We start from the raw sequence: 19,054 nt of genomic DNA, 5'->3' as shown, positions 1-19,054 counted from the left end.
TCAAATAAAATGTACTAAAAAAGAATTAGCTGGCAACAATGACCCTTTTTACATATAACTATAGGTTTATGTAGAATAAGTATAGACTTCTGTAGGTGTGGGTTTATATAAAATTACAGACTTCTGTATTATCTTGGGGAAAAATAAGACCAGTGCAGGGAAGCCTGGGATATTCCTTCTACATAGTGATGGTGGACATGAACCATTAGCCCCACACATGGGGAATCATTCCCAGCAAGGGGAGGTCAGAGAGGATGATTCATTTTCTCTCAAAATGACACCTCGAGTCCTGAGGCTTAACCCCAATCAATGTGCATTCACTTCAGATATTTCCATGTGTCTGGCACTAAATACATCTTTCTAACTACCTGTCCAAGGATTTGCTTTCTGAAAGCAGTACAAGGGGCTTTCCTTTTCTCCACCATGCAACCTGCTTTCGCTATTCACCAAGGTTCCTCCAAGCCAGGTCGGGGTGTCTTGTTTGCTAGCCTCTCAGAATTCCAGCAGGCTAGCTGCCAGTCACAAGAGCTCTTAAGACACACATATTATGAACTGAGTTCTGCTCTAGATCAGACACACAGGATTTTTTTTTCCAAACCAGTGAGTTACTCAGCGCTGCCTTAAAGTGCCTTAAGATGGAACCTGGGGGGGAGTTGGGTGGTAGCCCAGGGAGTTAAGTGCACGTGGTGTGAAGCGCAAGGACTAGTGTAAGAATCCCGGTTCGAGTCCCCCCGGCTCCCCACCTGCAGGGGAATCGCTTCACAGGTGGTGAAACGGGTCTGCAGGTGTCTGTCTTTCTCTCCCCCTCTCTGTCTACCCCTCCTCTCTCCATTTCTCTCTGTCCTATCCAACAACAACAACAGCAACAGCAGCAACAATAACAGCAGCAGCGGAGAAAATGGCTGCCAGGAGCAGAGGATCTGTAGTGCAGGCACTGGGTCCCAGTCATAACCCTGGAGGTAATAATAATAATAATAATAAATTGTTAAAATCAGTTTCCCTGCTTCTTTTTACCCTTTTTTAGCGCCTTCTAGAAATTTTCAGTTAATTGTGAAGCTCACATCTGTGATTCACATTACTTTCCTCCGGAACAAGACAGCCTCAAAATATCTTTCGGTGTGAACTGACAGAAGTGCAAATTATTACTATGATCACAGTTGTATTACAGTGCATCAAGTAAATGCATCACATCAACATGTTGTACAACTTAAATTTATACTCAAGCCTATACAGATATGTTGTATGCCAAATATATTTTAATTTTTAAAAATGTATTAGATTGGTCCTAAGCCTTCGGCCTTGCTGACAGGGTCTAGTCTAGTCTGATAATCCTTCATGCCTGCAATGTTACATTAGTCTGAGTTTTTCTCCCTCCTAATCTGCTGTTCACAGCCTGGCAGAATATATCTGCACAGGACACTGCCTTTATCATGAAACACTTATGTTCAAAAACTAACACCAGCTTCCAACTCTACCTCAGTCTGCTGAACTTTCTGATAATGATAATTTTCCACTTTAAAAACTTAATTAGCACTTTATGTCATTCTCCCAACAATATAGTACCCAGTATGCCAGACTCTTACATTCAAAACAGAATAGAAAAGATTCCAGACTTTTGGCTAAGATGGGTAGGAGAGAACATTTGACCTGAGAGATAATTAAGATATTTTTTTTTAAAATGTGACACAGGGGGCTGGGCTGTGGTACAGTGGGGTTAAGTGCACATGGCACAAAGCACAAGGACATGTATAAGGATCCCAGTTCAAGCCCCTGGATTCCCACCTGTAGGGGTGGGGGTCGCTTCACAGGTGGTGAAGCAGGTCTGCAGGTGTCTATTTTTCTCTCCCCCTCTCTGTCTTCCCCTCCTCTCTCGATTTCTCTCTGTCCTATCCAACAACAACAGTAATGGCAATGATAACAATAGTAACACCAACAAGAGCAATAAAAATGGGTGGGGAATGGCCTCCAGGAGCAGTGGATTAGTGGTGCAGGCACCAAGCCCCAGTGATAACCCTGGAGGCAAAACATGTGACTGCAGTTAAAAGTTTCCAAACAGTAGGCTTAATCACAGTGGGTTTGTTTAGTTAGAATGGTCCATACAACATCTCACACTCAACTAAAGAGGAACAAACATCTTCGAATCTACAAAGAGAACTATTTTAAGAGCAGCTGGAGGGAAAAAAAATAATAAGATCAAGACCGAGAGAAGAAACTGTGATATTTGCATTTCAGAAAACCAAAACAAGTGTTCTGATAAGAAAAGCTCAAGCTAGGGAAATATGTTCTTCATTATCCATTCTAGGTTCACATATCATATGTGCTTATTACAAAACACGTGCATTTGAACTACAGCAATTTCAAATGTGGTATAGCAATACCTAGAATATCCTTTATCTAAAATTTTGAAATGGGGTAGGGGAGACAGCATAGTAGTTATGCAAAAAGACTCTCATGCCTGAGGCTCTAAAGTCTCAGGTTCAGTCCCCTACAACACCAAAGTCAGAGCTGAGGAGAGCTCTGATATATGACTGTATCTTTCTCTCCGTATCTTTCTCATTAAAATAACACTAATAATAAAATATGTATTTAAAAAAAGATAAAACTTTGAAATGGTATGAATTAATTTTTTGCTAGAAATTTTATAAATCCTAAACTACTGATACATAGATTCTGTAGATGGTAATTCTACACGGCAATATGTGATTTGATTTGGGAAGACTGACAAAATTCATCTCAAACTATATAAAGTTTGTTTGCGCTATGTCATTCCTAGCAGAAAGTTCACTACCCTATACATATTTCCCCCTCCCCCCTCTTTTTGTCAGCAACAGAGCAGATAGATTTTTGCTAAATACTACCTAGCAGGGTCGTTTGGTGCATGTGTTTGGTATCGAACAAACCTACATCTTACCATCTGTTGTGCTGCCTCAGATCAGACCTTGTTTAGCAGTTCAGAGTATTTCAGCTGTTGATTCTGCAAACTGGACATAACTATGCCCTACGTCTCACACCTTTTTTTTTTTAAAAGAATTGAAAAAGACAATACACATAGTTAATACAATGCTTAGCACGGAATAAGAGTTCTCAAGGTAAGATAACTTCCTGTCTGGTTTTAGTTCTCCAGATTTAGAAACTTGTCTCAAAGCAGCTTGGAGACTCTATATAAAGGGTGAGGCTTTGGCGTCCAACGCCCTGTGCTCAACTCTGTAAGTTTAACAGGCGGGGTTTCACATGACTAGGGGTTGGGTGGGATGGGATCTGAGCGCGTCAGCCGGTCCCCTCGGCTGCGGCCGCGACACTGACGCCAAACTGCAGCCAGCAGGTCAGCTCGGGCTGACTCGCTTTCCCCTCCAGCCGCTGGGCCGGGAAGACTCTGGCGATGAAAACACCACCACGTGGCCTGCAGCTTGTGCGTCAAGCGCCTTCGTCCAATGGAAACACAGGCCTCGAGACGGGGGCGGGCCTCCAGCAGAGCGGTTCTTCCCACAGCCGACAGCGATTGGCTAATAAGAAAAGCGCGAGCTGGGCTTCTGGCCAATGACGACGAGGCATGGGAACCCCGCCCCCTGAGCTGCCTGGGCTGCCGGGGGAGCCGCGGGCGGGGCTGCTCCGCGAGGGGCGGAGCTTAGCGATGGAGGGGGCGGGGCGAGGAGCCAGGGGGCGGCCGATCGCGCCCGGGGAGCCGGTGCCAGCGGGCTGCCGAGGTGGCGGTCGCGGGCTCGGAGCTACGGCTTCCGCGGGTCGAGCCCCCTATGGAGGCCGAGGCCACAGACAGTCCCCCGCCGGGAGGGGTCGAGGCGGCGCTCAGTTGCTTCTCTTTCAACCAGGACTGCACGTAAGCCGCGGCGCCTGCCCTGCGGGGACAGGGGGACAGGGGGACAGAGGGACAGAGGGACCAGGGGTGTTGTCCTGTCGGTAACCTGGGGCCCGAGGCGCGGGCCTACGGCCCTGCAGAGCCTGGCGGCTGGCAGGTGACTGTCCGAGCGCCCTGCCCGCGACCCCCTGCCCTCCCCTCCCCTCCCCTCCCCTGTCCTGCCCTGCCCTCCCCTCCCCCAGCAGTGGGGACCGGGCGCGGCTCCCCGAACCCCACCCCCCAGCCGGCCGGGAGCCAGGAGGGCCGGCGGAAGCAGAGAGGAGAATGTCAGGCAGGGAAGTGGGCTGGAAAAATCTTAGGAATATCTGCAGGGTGGGGGTGGGGTGCAGGGAGAGGTGTACAGACAGACCCAGGGAAAGAAGGACAGTAGCAAAACAAAGGCGATGGGAGGGGAGGGGGAAGTTGCAAAGTGGCCCCAAGAAGAGGTGGTTGGTTGGGCCCAGGAAGATGAGAGAATCCAGGGAAAAAAAAAAAAATGAACCTTTTTCCCATTTGTCCTTGAGCATCTCAACGTGGCATCTGGGCCGGGCCTCAGCCAAAGAGGCAGCCTATCCCTGCGGCCCGGCCAGCCCCTTCTCGTCCCAGCCTAGCTGGGGCATCTCGCTGCGGGGCCTTGTGCGCCTCTGCCCGTCAGGAAACTTTCCATTCCTCCTGCACTTTGCACTGAGCTCCCCACCCCTCGCTAAGGCAGAGTCTCCTCCGAATCCTTTCCCGGCCCAGGCTGCCTTCTCTGGGGTGCAGAACGCCTCCACTCTTGTTCCCTTTTCTCCCAGTGACTTTTTTTTTTTTTAAATGTTTCATCTTGATGTTCAAGTTGGGACTTCTGAAAGCCTCGAGTGACTGCACTGAGTTTTCAGTCACCTTAAGAATCTTGTCCCTTAGATACCAAGACCTGTTTCCTTCACTCTTTTCATGGTATTGTTCCAGGCTAGCTGGGGCTGGGGGGGTGGGGGGGTGGGTGGAATAATCTCTTTGGAATGTGCGCCCAGAGCATCAGGCAGAGATGATGGAGTTCCCAGTTTCCCACTTCCTGCTGTACCAGTTTCTGTTGTGTTCCTTGTTTGGCTTGTACTTTGGCCGCCCCAGACAGGGCTGTACTAATATCCAGTGTAATTAAGGCCATCAGGTACCATAAGCAGCGCTGGCTTCCATTCCCTTTGTGTTTCTGTCTAAAAACACCCTGTGCCAGACAATGTGCCTTTGTCTAAAGCAAACAAACGAATAAAATAATTGTGTCATCTGTAGTCGGGTCAGATGAGTGGCTTTCAAGCTTTCCTTAACCACAAACCCCAGTAAGAAATACAGATGACAACACCCACCCCCGTACCCACAGACATATAATATTACTGAAAAGCAATTTACAAAATTGTCTACCTTTATTGCATGTGTAACTCTCTGGCATTTTCTGTTTCCTTATTCCAAAGCCACTTGTGACTCAGTGAACTTTTTTCTTCTTCTTCTTCTTCTTCTTCTTCTTCTTCTTCTTCTTCTTTTTTTTTTTTAATCAGCTGGGACCTAAAGTTTACAAAAGTGGTGAAGGAGATAGATAAAAGCCTGATGTTTAGTAAGAAACGTTTTGCAAAAGAGGATGACTGTTGAAACCTCTGGGTGTTTTCCTTTCCCATTGAATTCAGATTAAGAAAGGGGGTTAGTTTGCTTATTGGAAGTAAAGACTCTATTTTCAGCTTTGCTGCACTGCTTATTAGAGTTTTTTTTCAAGTCATGTGAATTTTACTCTACTGAAGTGTTCCATGTTTCCATAGCCATTGGATGTTATTTTCAAAGCTGCAAAGTGCTTAGAATGCTTATTTCTGTGGTCCCTATGGTCACTTCTCATTTCTTGAATGAACAGTCTGTTGGGTGGCTCTGTCTTACCCATAAATAAACGTTTTTGTCACAGTCAGTCACTTAAGGCCACAGAAGCTATGGCACTGGATTTTAAAATAAGCCAAGTCCTTAACCAAAAACACTCAGGAATATAATCTGTCTTTTTCTGTTAAGTGTAGGCTGAGTTGAGGGCCTAGCATTTCTGGAAAAATTGTTTAAAGACAACTAACCTTTCTTCCCAGGTTCCTTCATGCTTGGCACTAGGTGAAGATATATATATATATATATATATATTTTTCCCACTGATTAGTGATATGTATTTCTCCCCCATCTCTATTTTCACAAGAGATGTGAGAATGCACCTTTTTTCTATAGAAATAGCTTATGGATAGGGAGTCGGGCAGTAGTGCAGCGGGTTAAGCGCATGTACTGGCATAAGGATCCTGGTTCAAGCCCCCGGCTCCCCACCTGCAGGGGAGTCACTTCACAGGCCGTGAAGCAGGTCTGCAGGTGTCTGTCTTTCTCTCCCCCTCTCTGTCTTCCCCTCCTCTCTCCATTTCTCTGTCCTACCTAACAACAACAATAATAACTACAACAATAAAACAACAAGGGCAACAAAAAGGGAATAAAAAGAAATATCTTATGGATAAAATTGTGTGAGGCTGAACTTCTTGGTTCACACTTTTTTTTTGTGACCACTGATCTGTCACTGAAAACTGAATAATAATCACACTGCTGTTTTTCTCATGGAACAACAATATGTATACACATAGACATAGACATGTATATAGTAGTAATTGTGCTTGAAAATAACTCTGGGGCCGGGCAGTAGCCAGAGGGTTAAGCGCACATGGTATGAAGTGCAAGGACTGGCACAAGGATCCCGGTTCGAGCCCCCAGCTCCCCACCTACAGGGGAGTCGCTTCACAAGCGGTGAAGCAGGGCTGCAGGTGTCTATCTTTCTCTCCCCCTCTCTGTCTTCCCCTCCTCTCTCAATTTCTCTCTTTCCTATCCAAAAACAATGACAGCAATAACAACAATGGTAAACAACAAGGGCAACAAGATGGGAAAAATGGCCTCCAGGAGCAGTAGATTCGTAGCATCAAGCCCCAGTGATAACCCTGGAGGCAAAAAGAAAAGAAAAAGAAAATGACTTTTGCACACTCTTTCTATTAAGACTGTAGGAGTCTAGTTGCAACTTTAAAAAAAATTTTTTTAAATATTTATTTTATTTATTTATTCCCTTTTGTTGCCCTTGTTGTTTTATTGTTGTAGTTATTATTGTTGTTGTCGTTGTTGGATAGGACAGAGAGAAATGGAGAGAGGAGGGGAAGACAGAGAGGGGGAGAGAAAGACAGACACCTGCAGACCTGCTTCACCGCCTGTGAAGCGACTCCCCTGCAGGTGGGGAGCCGGGGTTCGAACCGGGATCCTTATGCCAGTCCTTGTGCTTTGCACCACCTGCACTTAACCCGCTGCGCTACAGCCCGACTCCCAAGTTGCAACTTTTTATTCCCATACTTGGAAGTTTTAGAAGCCAATATTTTGCAACCAAATGCACCTGTATTTATGTGAGAAAGTTTCTGTGAAGAATATTCAGCAATGGCAATTATTCCAGAGTATATTTTGAAGATGTAAGGTGCTTCTGATTTACCTTCCCTGTGGTTACTTACCATCACCGGTACTGTAGTTCTGGATGCCAGACCTGAGTTCTAAATTCTCTGCTACATTTGTGTAAATGTCTGGTATACCAGTTAGTCACTCAGCAGACTGAAACGTTGCCCTGCTCATTCAAAGTTGACCATAGACACCTGTCTTTGTGCCCCCTGAGAAGAACAAATGTTTGGTTAGGGAAAGGCAATTCCAATTATATGACTTGTTCTTTTTTATGAGACTGACACAGAATCTTGGCCGCGCAGCCTTGTAGCACCAAGCTGCTTGCTCATAAAGTACTAGAACAAGAAAGAAAGAAAGAAAGAAAGAAAGAAAGAAAGAAAGAAAGAAAGAAAGAAAGAAAGGAAGGAAGGAAGGAAGGAAGAGAGGAGAAAGAATCCAGTGGAACTGGGTAGTGGTGCACCTGGTTGGGCATGTAGGTTACCACACACAAAGACCTGGGCTCAAACCCCTGGTTTTCACCTGCAAGGGAGGGTGTTTCATAAGTGGTGAAGCAATGTTGCAGACATCTCTCTCTCTTCTCTCTCTCTCTCTCTCCATCCCTCCCCTATGTGTTCTATCAAATATAAGGAAAAAAAAAGGAAAAAAATGACCAAGAGTGGTGGGTCCATTATGCAGACACTGAGCCCCAGTGATAACTCCGGCAACAATTAAAAAATAATTAAATAAAAAAATAGGAGGGCAGGCAAGATAGCAAGCCTGGATAGAACACCTGCTTTGTCAAGTCCACCACCCAGGTTCAAGCTGGTCCTCCACTACACTGGACGAAACTCTGGTATTTCATTTGATGCTGAAGCCCATGTAGTTTTAGATGGATTGATTGATTGATTTTTTTTTTTTTTTACCAGAACCCTGCTTAGTTCTGGCTTATGGTGGGAAGTGGGGGATTGAACCCGGGACTGTGGAGCCTCAGGCATGAGAGTCTCTCTGTATACCCAGCATGCTATCTATCTCTGCCCAGACCATGTAGTTTTAGAATCTCGACCATTTCACATCTTTGTATGAAGTGTTTCTGGCCTCTTCCCTTTTAGTGTACTTACCCACTTAACAAGGCATGCCTTAGCATTTAGAAAGTTAGCAAGTGGGGCCAGGCGGCGGCGCACCTGGTTAAGCACACATATTACAGAAAGTTAGCAAGTGGGGCCAGGCGGCGGCGCACCTGGTTAAGCACACATATTACAGAAAGTTAGCAAGTGGGGCCAGGCGGCGGTGCACCTGGTTAAGCACACATATTACAGAAAGTTAGCAAGTGGGGCCAGGGTGGTGATGCATCTGGTTGAGTGCACATGTTACAATATGCAAGGACCTGGGTTCGAGCCCCCTGGTCCCCACCTGCAGGGGGAAAGCTTTCCAAGTCATGAAGTAGGGCTGCAGGTATCTATCTCTCTCTCTATCTCCCCCATTCCTCTTGATTCCTAGCTGTCTCGTTCCAATAAATAAGTAAAGATAATTGTTTTTAAAGTTAGCAAATATGTAAGTACCCAAGGCTCTCTGTTCCCCCCCACACACACACACCCAGGCTATGGGGAAATGGTGTCTGTCTTCGCTCGGACCCAGGGTTGCAATTCAGACCTAGTGTGATGTCATGGTGTCATTGCCTTCCGCAGATCACTAGCCATAGGAACCAAAGCCGGTTATAAGCTGTTCTCTTTGAGTTCCGTGGAGCAGCTGGACCAAGTCCATGGAAGCAGTAAGTGTGTGTGAGATTGCCCAAGGATACCACATATTCTCTCTTAGACTTTAATCTCTGCTGTCCATGAACTGTCCTCCTTCCCACCCTTCACTGTCAAATTTAAGGAGGAGTCAGCGCTTCCCAGATTTAACTATAAATCATTGCCTGCACTTTAGAAAACCACAGTGACTCACTTAGCAAGATTTGGCAATGGCTCCAGTAAAATTGACTTTTTACATCAAGAAATTCTCTGTTTGAAGTCATATTGTTGACACTCTTGCATCTCCTTAAATGCACAGTCATTGGTTTGTATAATTGCCAGACTAAAATTGAAATGGAACTTTCTTTTTTTTCTCTTATATTGTAGAATATTGGTAACATTTATTCAATACAGAACTCATTGTTTTCATAGCAGATAGTAACTGTCCCTCTTATGTCATCTAGAGTTTAAAAACATGAAGGGCATATAGTGACTGTCTTCAAATTCACTTTAGGAATGTTATTATTTCATTTTCTCAGGATATATACTAACTTATGCTAGCATAAGTAGTGAAGAACACACAAGCTTTAGCTTTCTCCAGAAAGAAAGTGATTTGATAAGTAATATCATGGCCCCCTGATTTATTATAAGGCATTGTTTTTATTAGGCCATTTGTGAGACGGTTTTGTTCTCCATGTCAGGCATTGTTCCCTGTGAGACTTGCCCAAGCTTCAGAAAGACACACATGAAAAGAATATTCTCAGAAAGAAGTCAGGCCTCAGCCTGAGCAGAGAACCTTCCTGGTCAGAGGCTACAGCTAGATGGAGACAAGCAGCTATTTAATTAGATCCCTGCTTCCTCCCCTTAGCGACAGGGACCAGAAGAGTTCTGAAAACAGAGGTTTCTAACTCAGCAGTCACTCCTCCTTTGAAGCCTCTCATGGAAAGAGAGTAGATGGAAACCGTCCAGGTCTTCCAAATAATAGGTTTCAGAGCAGCCAGTGAAACCACAGGGCTTGGGAAGGATGACTCCTCCTTGCCTTGGGAAGAGCCCTGGAAACCGGGGCTTCTGTGTTTCAGTTTCTACCTCTCTCTCTCTCTCTCTCTCTCTCTCTCTCTCTGAAGGGGCCTGGGAGCCCATGGAAGGCTCCACTATGAGTGAAGACGTAAAAAAGATTGTAAGCGGGCAGGGGTGACTGGCGGGCGGGCAGGTGCTCAGGGTGAGAGGCCTAGTGACCTGGTGACTGGGCTGAGTCAGCTCAGAGATGGCCGACAGTCCCCACGACCTGACCTGACCTGACCTGACCTGATCTGGCGCTGCTTCCCTCCCAGATGAGATCCCCGACGTCTACATTGTGGAGCGCCTTTTCTCCAGCAGCTTGGTGGTGGTGGTCAGCCACACGAAGCCACGGCAGATGAACGTCTATCACTTCAAGAAAGGCACGGAGATCTGTAACTACAGCTACTCGAGCAACATCTTGTCCATAAGGCTGAACCGGCAGGTGAGTGGGGGAAGCCCCACGGGCTGTATGACATCTGACAGTGGAAGTCAAAGGCAAAGGTGACAGCTTTTCAAAATCAATGGCTCTACAATAAGCATCAAATTAATTCTATTTTTTAAAAAATTTATCTATTAGACAGAGACAGAGACAGAGAGAAATTGAGAAAGGGGAAGGTAGAGAGGGAACGAGACAAACACCTGCAGCCCTGCTTCACCACTCATGAAGTTTTCCCGCTGCAGGTGGGGACTGGGGGCCTGAACCCGGGTCTTTGCACACTGTAATGTATGCTCAACCAGGTGTGTCACTGTCTGGCCCCCATCAGATTAATTCTAAATAGGTTTTCATACTTGGGCCTCCTCGTAGTAAGAGAATAGTACTAAGCATCTACTCCATGAGCTTGAGTCAGTGGTACATCTTCCCTGGTCCTTGAACCTCATGTTTTCATTTTTATTGCCACCAGGGTTGTCACTGGGGCTCAGTGCCAGCACTACAAATCCACCACCCCCAGTGACCATTTTTCTTTTCTTTCTAATTTTTATTTGACAGGACAGAGAGAAATTAAAAGGGGGAGGGGGAGGGCATATATAGAGAGAGGGACAGAAAGAGAGACACCTGCAGACCTGCTTCGACGCTCCTGAAAAACAGACCCCCTTCAGGTGGGGAGCAGGGGCTCAAACCCAGGTCCTTGTTCTTGGTAATATGTGCACTTAACCAGGTGCGTTTCTGCCCTGCCTCCCCCTCCCCCTCCAGGTTTTTTCTAGAGCATTAGCTACTAGCTAGGTGAGCCTTCTTGTCCCCCGGGTACAGACTGAGTTGAATTGTGGCTTTTTTTTAAAAATATTTTTATTTATGCATTATTGGTAGAGACAGAGAGAAGTTGAAAGGGGAGGCAGAAATAGAGCAAGAAAGAGACAGAGAGACACCTGCAGGGGGAAAGCTTCACGAGGGGGCTTGAACCCAGGCCCTTGTGCAGAACTATGGTTTTAAAACTTCCCTGTGAGCTGCTGCAGAATCACCATAAACAAGAGGAGTGCCCCTGACTTGGGCCCTGGAAAACAGTACTCATTGAAGACTGGGGTAATTCTTCTGGAATGAAACTCCAACGCTAAGAGTGTGACCCTCCCAAATTAGTTCTGAAGTCACTCAGCCAAACTTCCTTTTTTTTTTTTTTAATTTCTTTATTGGGGAATTAATGTTTTATATTCAACAGTAAATACAATGGTTTGTACATGCATAACATTTCTCAGTTTTCCACCTAACAATACAACCCCCACTAGGTCCTCTGTCATCCTTCTTGGACCTGTATTCTCCCCCCACCCACCCACCCCAGAGTCTTTTACTTTGGTGCGATACACCAATTCCAGTTCAGGTTCGACTTGTGTTTTCTCTTCTGGTCTTGTTTTTCAACTTCTGCCTGAGAGTGAGATCATCCCATATTCACTCTTCTGTTTTTGACTTACTTCACTTAACACGAATTTTTCAAGGTCCATCCAAGATCAGCTGAAAATGGTGAAGTCATCATTTTTTAAATAGCTGAGTAGTATTCCATTGTTATATAGACCACAACTTGCTCAGCCACTCATCTGTTGTTGGACACCTGGGTTGCTTTCAGGTTTTGGCTATTACAAATTGTGCTGCCAAGAACATATATGTACACAGATCTTTTTAGATGGGTGTGTTGGGTTCCTTAGGATATATCCCCAGGAGGGGAATTGCAGGATCATAGGGTAGGTCCATTTCTAGCCTTCTGAGAGGTCTCCAGACTGTTCTCCACAAAGGTTGGACCAATTTACATTCCTACCAGCAGTGCAGGAGGGTTCCTTTGACCCCACACCCTCTCCAGCATTTGCTGCTGTTACCTTTTCTGATGTATGACATTCTCACAGGAGTGAAGTGGTATCTCATTGTTGTCTTGATTTGCATTTCTCTGACAATCAGAGACTTGGAGCATTTTTTCATGTGTTTATCAGCCTTTTGGATCTCTTCTGTGGTGAATATTCTGTCCATGTCCTCCCCCCATTTTTGGATGGGGTTATTTGTTGTCTTGTTGTTGAGTCTGGCAAGCTCTTTATATATGTTCGTTATTAAACTCTTATCTGATGTGTGGCATGTAAAGATCTTCTCCCATTCTGTGAGGGGTCTCTTGGTTTGGGTAGTGGTTTCTTTTGCTGTGCAGAAGCTTTTTAATTTGATGTAGTCCCATAGGTTTATACTTGCATTAGTCTTCTTTATAATTGGATTCATTTCATTGAAAATGTCTTTGAAATTTATGCGGAAAAGAGTTCTGCCAATATTTTCCTCTAAGTATCTGATAGTTTGTGGTCTAACATCCAAGTCCTGTATCCACTTGGAATTTACTTTTGTATTCGGTGAAATACAGTGGTTCAGTTTCATTCTTCTGCATGTTTCAACCCATTGTTTCCAACACCATTTGTTGAAGAGACTCTGCTTTCCCCATGTAATAGTCTGGGCCCCTTTGTCAAAGATTATATGTCCATATGTGTGGGGCCTCATTTCTGGGCTCTCAGTTCTATTCCACTGGTCAGTGTGTCTATTCATGTTCCAGTACCAAGCAGTTTTGATGACAATGGATTTATAATAGAATTTGAGATCCGGGAGTGTGATGCCTCCAGTTCTGTTCTTTCTTCTCAAGATTGTTTTGGCAATTCTAGGTCTTTTCTGGTTCTAGATAAGCATTTGTAGCATTTGTTCTATTCTCCTTAAAAATGTGGTTGGGATCTTGACGGGGATAGCATTAAATTTGTAGATGGGTCTGGGTAGTATATTCCTTTTGATGATATTAATTCTCCCAACCTATGAACATGTAATATCTTTCCACTTCTTAGTGTCTTTTTCAGTTTCCTTGAGTAGTGACTCATAATTTTCAGTATACAAGTGTTTAACTTCTTTGGTTAGGTTTATTCCTAGATATCTTACTGTTTTTGTTGCTATAGTAAAAGGAATTGATTTCTGGATTTCAACCTCTTTGAACTTCAAACTTCCTCTTTCCTTACTGTCAGCATGGAATTCTCCAGTAGGGCAGGCCCTCAAACTTCATGTTTTCAGTTTACTTGTTCCTTTTAAATTTTTTATTTTTAGTTTACTTGTTCCTGACTAACCCTTAAAGGGTTTTTTTTTCTCCCCTTATAGTTTGCTTTGTTGAAAGAAGGGTTCTTCTTATCTCAAATCTGCAACTCTTCTCTTTAATAATATAAGTTCCTTGAAAAAAAAAAACTTTTATGCAAGGCCCCAAGGTCCCAGGTTCAATTCCTGGCACCACTACAAGCCAGAGCTGAGTAGTATTCTGGTAAAAAAAAAAAAAAAGAAAAGAAAAGAAAAAAGAAAATACATGTGCTTGTTAAGCAAGCATTGGAATTATGAGCTGAATTTCCCTTGAACTATTCGACATTGCATCTTGTGAAGGCAGGGGGCTATGCCAGTTTTGTTCACTATTCTCAGTCCTGGTGGGCAAGATAGGGCCTGCTGGACAAATGCCACACAGATATCTGTCTCCTGGCTGCCTGCTGAATAAATAAACAAATAAATAAATACAGATTTCTGTGTGTGACAACACAGATAAGTGTATTCAGTTAACTACTCCCAGGAAGGTGGAGATCGTGGCACTAAGTTTTGACCAAGTTTTCTCCTTTCTTTGTACCTGAACTGTTAAGTGCTAATTGATTTTTTTTCTTCTCCTTTTTTTTTTCTTCTTTTTCTCCTCCTTTTATTTTCTTTTTAAAATTTATTTATTGGGGGAGTAATATTTTACATTCGACAGTAAATACAATAGTTTGTACATGCATAACATTTCTCAGTTTTCCATATAACAACACAACCCCCACTAGGTCCTCTGTCATCCTTCTTGGACCCATATTCCCCTTCCCCCATTCTCTCTCTTTTTTTTTTTTTTTTGGAAAAATGAGAGATAAAATGCTTTCTTGGGAGTCGGGCAGTAGCACAGCAGGTTAAGCACATGTGGTACAAAGCGCAAGGACCAGTGTAAGGATCCCAGTTCAAGCCCTTGGTTCCCCACCTGCAGGGGAGTCGCTTCACAGGTAGTGAAGCAGGTCTGCAGGTGTCTGTCTTTCTCTCCCCCTCTCTGTCTTCCCCTCCTCTCTCCATGTCTCTCTGTCCTATCCAACAACAATGACATCAACAACAATAAAAACTACAACAACAATAAAAAGCAACAAGGGCAACAAAAGGGAAAATAAATAACATAAATTTTTAAAAAATGCTTTCTTAAGTTATTTGAGAGGAGAGATTATTCTTTTGAATTGAGGAGCTCTCTGAATGGTCACTAAAGTTTACATAAAGTAGTGTGATGGAAAATGGCCTGAGAAATAAATTGCAGAATATGTATTAATCTATTTACTTCCTGTCACCAGGGTCAGCACCAGAACTCAGTGCCTGCATGACTCCACTTCCTTCCTTCCTTTCTTCCTTTCTTTCTTTCTTTCTTTCTTCTTTTTTTTTTTTTTTAATTGAGAAGTAGCAAAAAATAAAGAGAGAAGGAAAGTACCTGTAGAATAGGTTTGAACCCTGTCTTCATGGGTAGTTACCATGTGTTTTCTACTCATTGAGCCACCATCCATCCCCAAGTATGGTTTATTTATTTATTTTTTTTTCCTTTTTTTTAAGTGAGGGGTAACAGGAGTAAAGAAGAAACAAATCCTGATTCTTGGCAAGGAAGGGAAAGGTACTTTGAAAGGTTTTTATTTGAAGGCTTTTAAGTGTAATTGTTGGGTCAAGTTGCTGTCTGAGATCTGTTGGTAGCACCACAAATTTTGTTGAACTTTTTAAAAAAAAAATCTTTGCATATAATAGTAGCTAGTATATGAAAGGTAAATATCCTTTGGGGGCACTTGATTGTCTTTTAGACTTATTTAGACAAATATTCTTCAAAGACCAGAGTCCTCAAAGTGTTATCTTTCGCATTTAGTCATAGAACTTATTTAGGGGTTGGGTGGTGGCGCAGCAGGTTAAGCGCACGTGGCGCAAAGCACAAGGACCAGGCGTAAGGATCCCAGTTTGAGCCCCCGGCTCCCCACCTGCAGGGGAGTCGCTTCACAGGTGGTGAAGCAGGTCTGCAGGTGTCTGTCTTTCTCTCCTCCTCTCTGTCTTCCCCGCCTCTCTCCATTTCTCTCTGCCCTGGCCGACAGCAACGACATCAATAACAATAATAATAACCACAACAACGATAAAACAACAAGGGCAACAAAAGAGAAAAAATAGCTTCCAGGAGCAGTGTATTCATAGTGCAGGCACTGAGCCCCTGCAATAACCCTGGAGGCCAAAAATAAATAAATACATACATACATACATACATAAAACTTCTCTCTCGTTCTCTGATACTCTGACTAGCAAGAGGCTATGAGAGGGCTATCCAGTGGTCTGAATCTGTCAGCCTTTCGATGTCACTCTGCCCTCACTAGTACTCCCTGGAAGGTTGACACCTCCTTTCTTCCAGAGGACATGAATTCACCCAGAACTACTCCGCAGTGAGCAGCAAAGCCAGCCAGGACCCAGAGCCAGCAGTCCCTTCTTCTTCCTTTGCCACTGCCTCCAACAAGGTCTGGGAAGTGTTTGGGGTTTGTTTTCTGTAGACTGCTGAAGTTTGGGCCAGGTGGGGCTCCCGCCTTAGAGAGGCTTTCTGCCCCGTGGAGGGATGGAGAGACGGAGAGCAGTGGCCCCTGTTCCCTCCTCCATCGGAGCCAAGGGCCTCCATCCCGGCTCCTTGAAGGGCAGGGAGGGAAATAAAGATCTGTGCAGGGAGCCTGGAGGAGAGAAAATCCCCACTTTCCTCTGGCTGCATGAAAGGAAGAGCACACTGTGGTCCTCTTTTCACTTCTGGGTGATCTTATTCCGCCATGTATTTATTGAGGGAGTCCATTTTAGGGGGTACGGGGACCGAGCAGGTGGATTTGCACACGCCAGCGTTCACAGCTCTCTGGCCATCTGTTCCGAGAGCCCTTACTACCCAGATGGAGGGTGACTGGATGGAAGCCGAGGAGAAGGGGTCTGAATCTGCATGCTAGGGCAGGCAGGGTGTGTGTGTGTGTGTGTGTGTGTGTGTGACTGGTGTGTGTGTATGAGAGAGACTGTGTGTGGTATATGTCTCTGTGTGTGAGAGAGAGACTGTGTGGTGTGTGTGTGACTGTGGTGTGTGTGTATGAGAGAGACTGTGTGTGGTATATGTCTCTGTGTGTGAGAGACTGGTGTGTGTGTGACTGTGGTGTGTGTGTATGAGAGACTGTGTGTGGTATATGTCTCTGTGTGTGAGAGAGAGACGTGTGTGTGTGTGTGTGTGTGTGTGTGTGTGTGTGTGTGTGACTGTGGTGTGTGTGTATGAGAAACTGTGTGTGGTATATGTCTCTGTGTGTGAGAGACTGTGGTATATGGTGTGTGTGTGATGGGTGTGTGTGTGACTGTGGTGTGTGTGTATGAGAGAGACTGTGTGTGGTATATGTCTCTGTGTGTGTGAGAGAGACTGTGTGGTGTATGTGAGTGTGTGTGTGTGTGTGAGAGAGAGACTGGTGTTTGTGTGTGTGTGGTTGTGTGTGGGGTATGTGTGTGTGTGTGAGAGAGAGACTATGGTGTGTGTATGTGTGAGAGACTGTGGTGTGTGTGTGTGTGATTGTGTGTGGGGTATGTGTGTGTGAGAGAGACTGGTGTTTGTGTGTGTGTGATTGTGTGTGGGGTATGTGTGTGTGTGAGAGACAGACTATGGTGCGTGTATGTGTGAGAGACTGTGTGGGGTGTGTGTGTGTGTGTGATTGTGTGTGGGGTATGTGTGTGTGTGAGAGAGGGACTGTATGGTGTGTGTGTGTGTGAGAGAGAGAGAGAGAGAGAGAGGGACTTCGGTATGTGTGTGAGAGAGAGACTGGTATATGTCTGTGTATGAGAGAGAGACTGTGTGGTGTGTGTGTGGGGGGTATGTGTGTGTGAGAGAGAGACTATGGTGTGTGTGTGTGTGTGAGAGAGAGAGAGAGCAAGAGAGAGAGGGACTTTGGTATGTGTGTGAGAGAGAGACGGTGGTATATGTCTGTGTGTGAGAGAGACTGTGTGGTGTGTGTGTGACTGTGTGTGTAAGAGAGCGACTGGTGTGTGTGAGAGAGGGACTGTGTGGTATGTGTGTGTGAGAGAGAGAGACTGTGTAGTGGTGGTGGTGTGTGTGTATGTACTCAAGAAAGAGAGAGACTGTGTGTGTGAGAGAGACTTGTGTGGTGTGTGTGTCTGTGTGAGAGAGAGAGAAAGACTCGTGGTGTGTGTGTGTGAGAGAGAGACTATGTGGTGTGTGTCTGTATGAGTGTGAGTGTGTGTGTGTGTGTGTGTGTAAGAGAGAGAGAGAAAAAATGTGTGTGTGAGTGTGTGTGTGAGGCAGACTGTGGTGTGTTATCTGTGTGTGTGTATAAGAGTGTTGAATGTGTGTGTGTGTGTGTGTTTTAATGTTGTTGCTGAGGCCTCCTGCCCCAAGCTGACTTTTTCCGCATAGAAAGAGACAGGAACAGGGTGGTGGCACACCTGGTTGAGAGTACATGTTACCACACACAAAGACCTGGGTTCAAATCCCCAGTCCCCATCTGCAAGAGGGAAGCTTCCCAAGCAGTAAAATCAGTGCTACCGATGTCTCTTTCTTCTTCACTATGTCCCTTTTCTTCTCATTTTCTCTCCTATCAAATAATAAATACATTTTTAAAAAATAAATCAAGGGGAATTATTTTATTATATGGGGGAGAGGAAACTAGCCCAGCACGAGAGCTTCTCCCAGTACAGAGGGTATAGATATTTATTTATTTTTTAACTGATAAAGCTGTTATACTACCTAGAAAACAGCCAAGGGCCAGAGTGGCATGGAGTGACCTGAGTTGAGCACAAGCCCTGCATCTACTGAGACTATCATAGCGAGTGCTGGCCCTACAAGGGAGTTCTCATGTCAACAAACGCCTTCTTCCGTCTCCCAGTTTTGGCATTTTCCTCCCATTTTCTTTCCTTTTGCTGTCAGCCAACATGGGGCTCACCTGAAATTCAGCTAAATGGGCCAGGAGGCCGAGTGTTGGGACACCTGGTTCAAGTGTGTGTATTAGCCGGGATCCTGACACCGGTCCTTGTGTTTTGCACCACCGACACTTAACCCGCTGCGCTACCGCCCGACTCCCTCTCCCTCTCTATTGCTCCCTCCTCTCTCTGTTTCTCTCTCTCATCCAATAAATGGAAAGATGGCCTCCAGGAGCAGTGGATTCATAGTGCTGGCACCAAGCCCCAGCGATAACCCTGGAGGCATAAAAAAAAAAAAGAAATGGGTCTGACAGCAGATAGTGCTGTTATAGTTGGTGAGGAGAGATGAGGCCAGACAGACAGAAGGACTGAAAGAAATGTCTGGGAAGATGTCAAGCCTTGCCCTCAGGATGCTTGGGTACACCCTAAGGTGGGTGGAAGGGAAGCTGAGTCAGCCTTTGCAAAAGTAGACGGTGGCTTTGAGTGAGAAGAAAGCGCTTCCAAATTCCCCGTCCGGCAGCACCCCCT

At 45.1% G+C, this 19,054-nt stretch overlaps 1 protein-coding gene across 1 annotated transcript; it reads left to right on the top strand.

Annotated features, from left to right (window-relative positions):
• The first annotated feature begins 3,637 nt into the window (after nucleotides 1–3,637).
• WIPI1 (WD repeat domain, phosphoinositide interacting 1) lies at nucleotides 3,638–10,606 on the top strand. The gene is made up of 3 exons (XM_060202632.1): nucleotides 3,638–3,835; nucleotides 8,983–9,065; nucleotides 10,359–10,606. The coding sequence occupies exons 1-3, from the start codon at nucleotides 3,753–3,755 to the stop codon at nucleotides 10,589–10,591; spliced, it is 399 nt and encodes a 132-aa protein (XP_060058615.1). The 5' UTR covers nucleotides 3,638–3,752; the 3' UTR covers nucleotides 10,592–10,606.
• Nucleotides 10,607–19,054: the final 8,448 nt, after the last annotated feature.

This window comes from Erinaceus europaeus, chromosome 12 (assembly GCF_950295315.1).
Source record: "Erinaceus europaeus chromosome 12, mEriEur2.1, whole genome shotgun sequence".
NCBI classification, from domain to species: Eukaryota; Metazoa; Chordata; class Mammalia; order Eulipotyphla; family Erinaceidae; genus Erinaceus; species Erinaceus europaeus.
The sequence above is the reverse complement of the archived record's forward strand: the minus strand, read 5'-3'. Positions and strand labels throughout refer to the sequence as shown.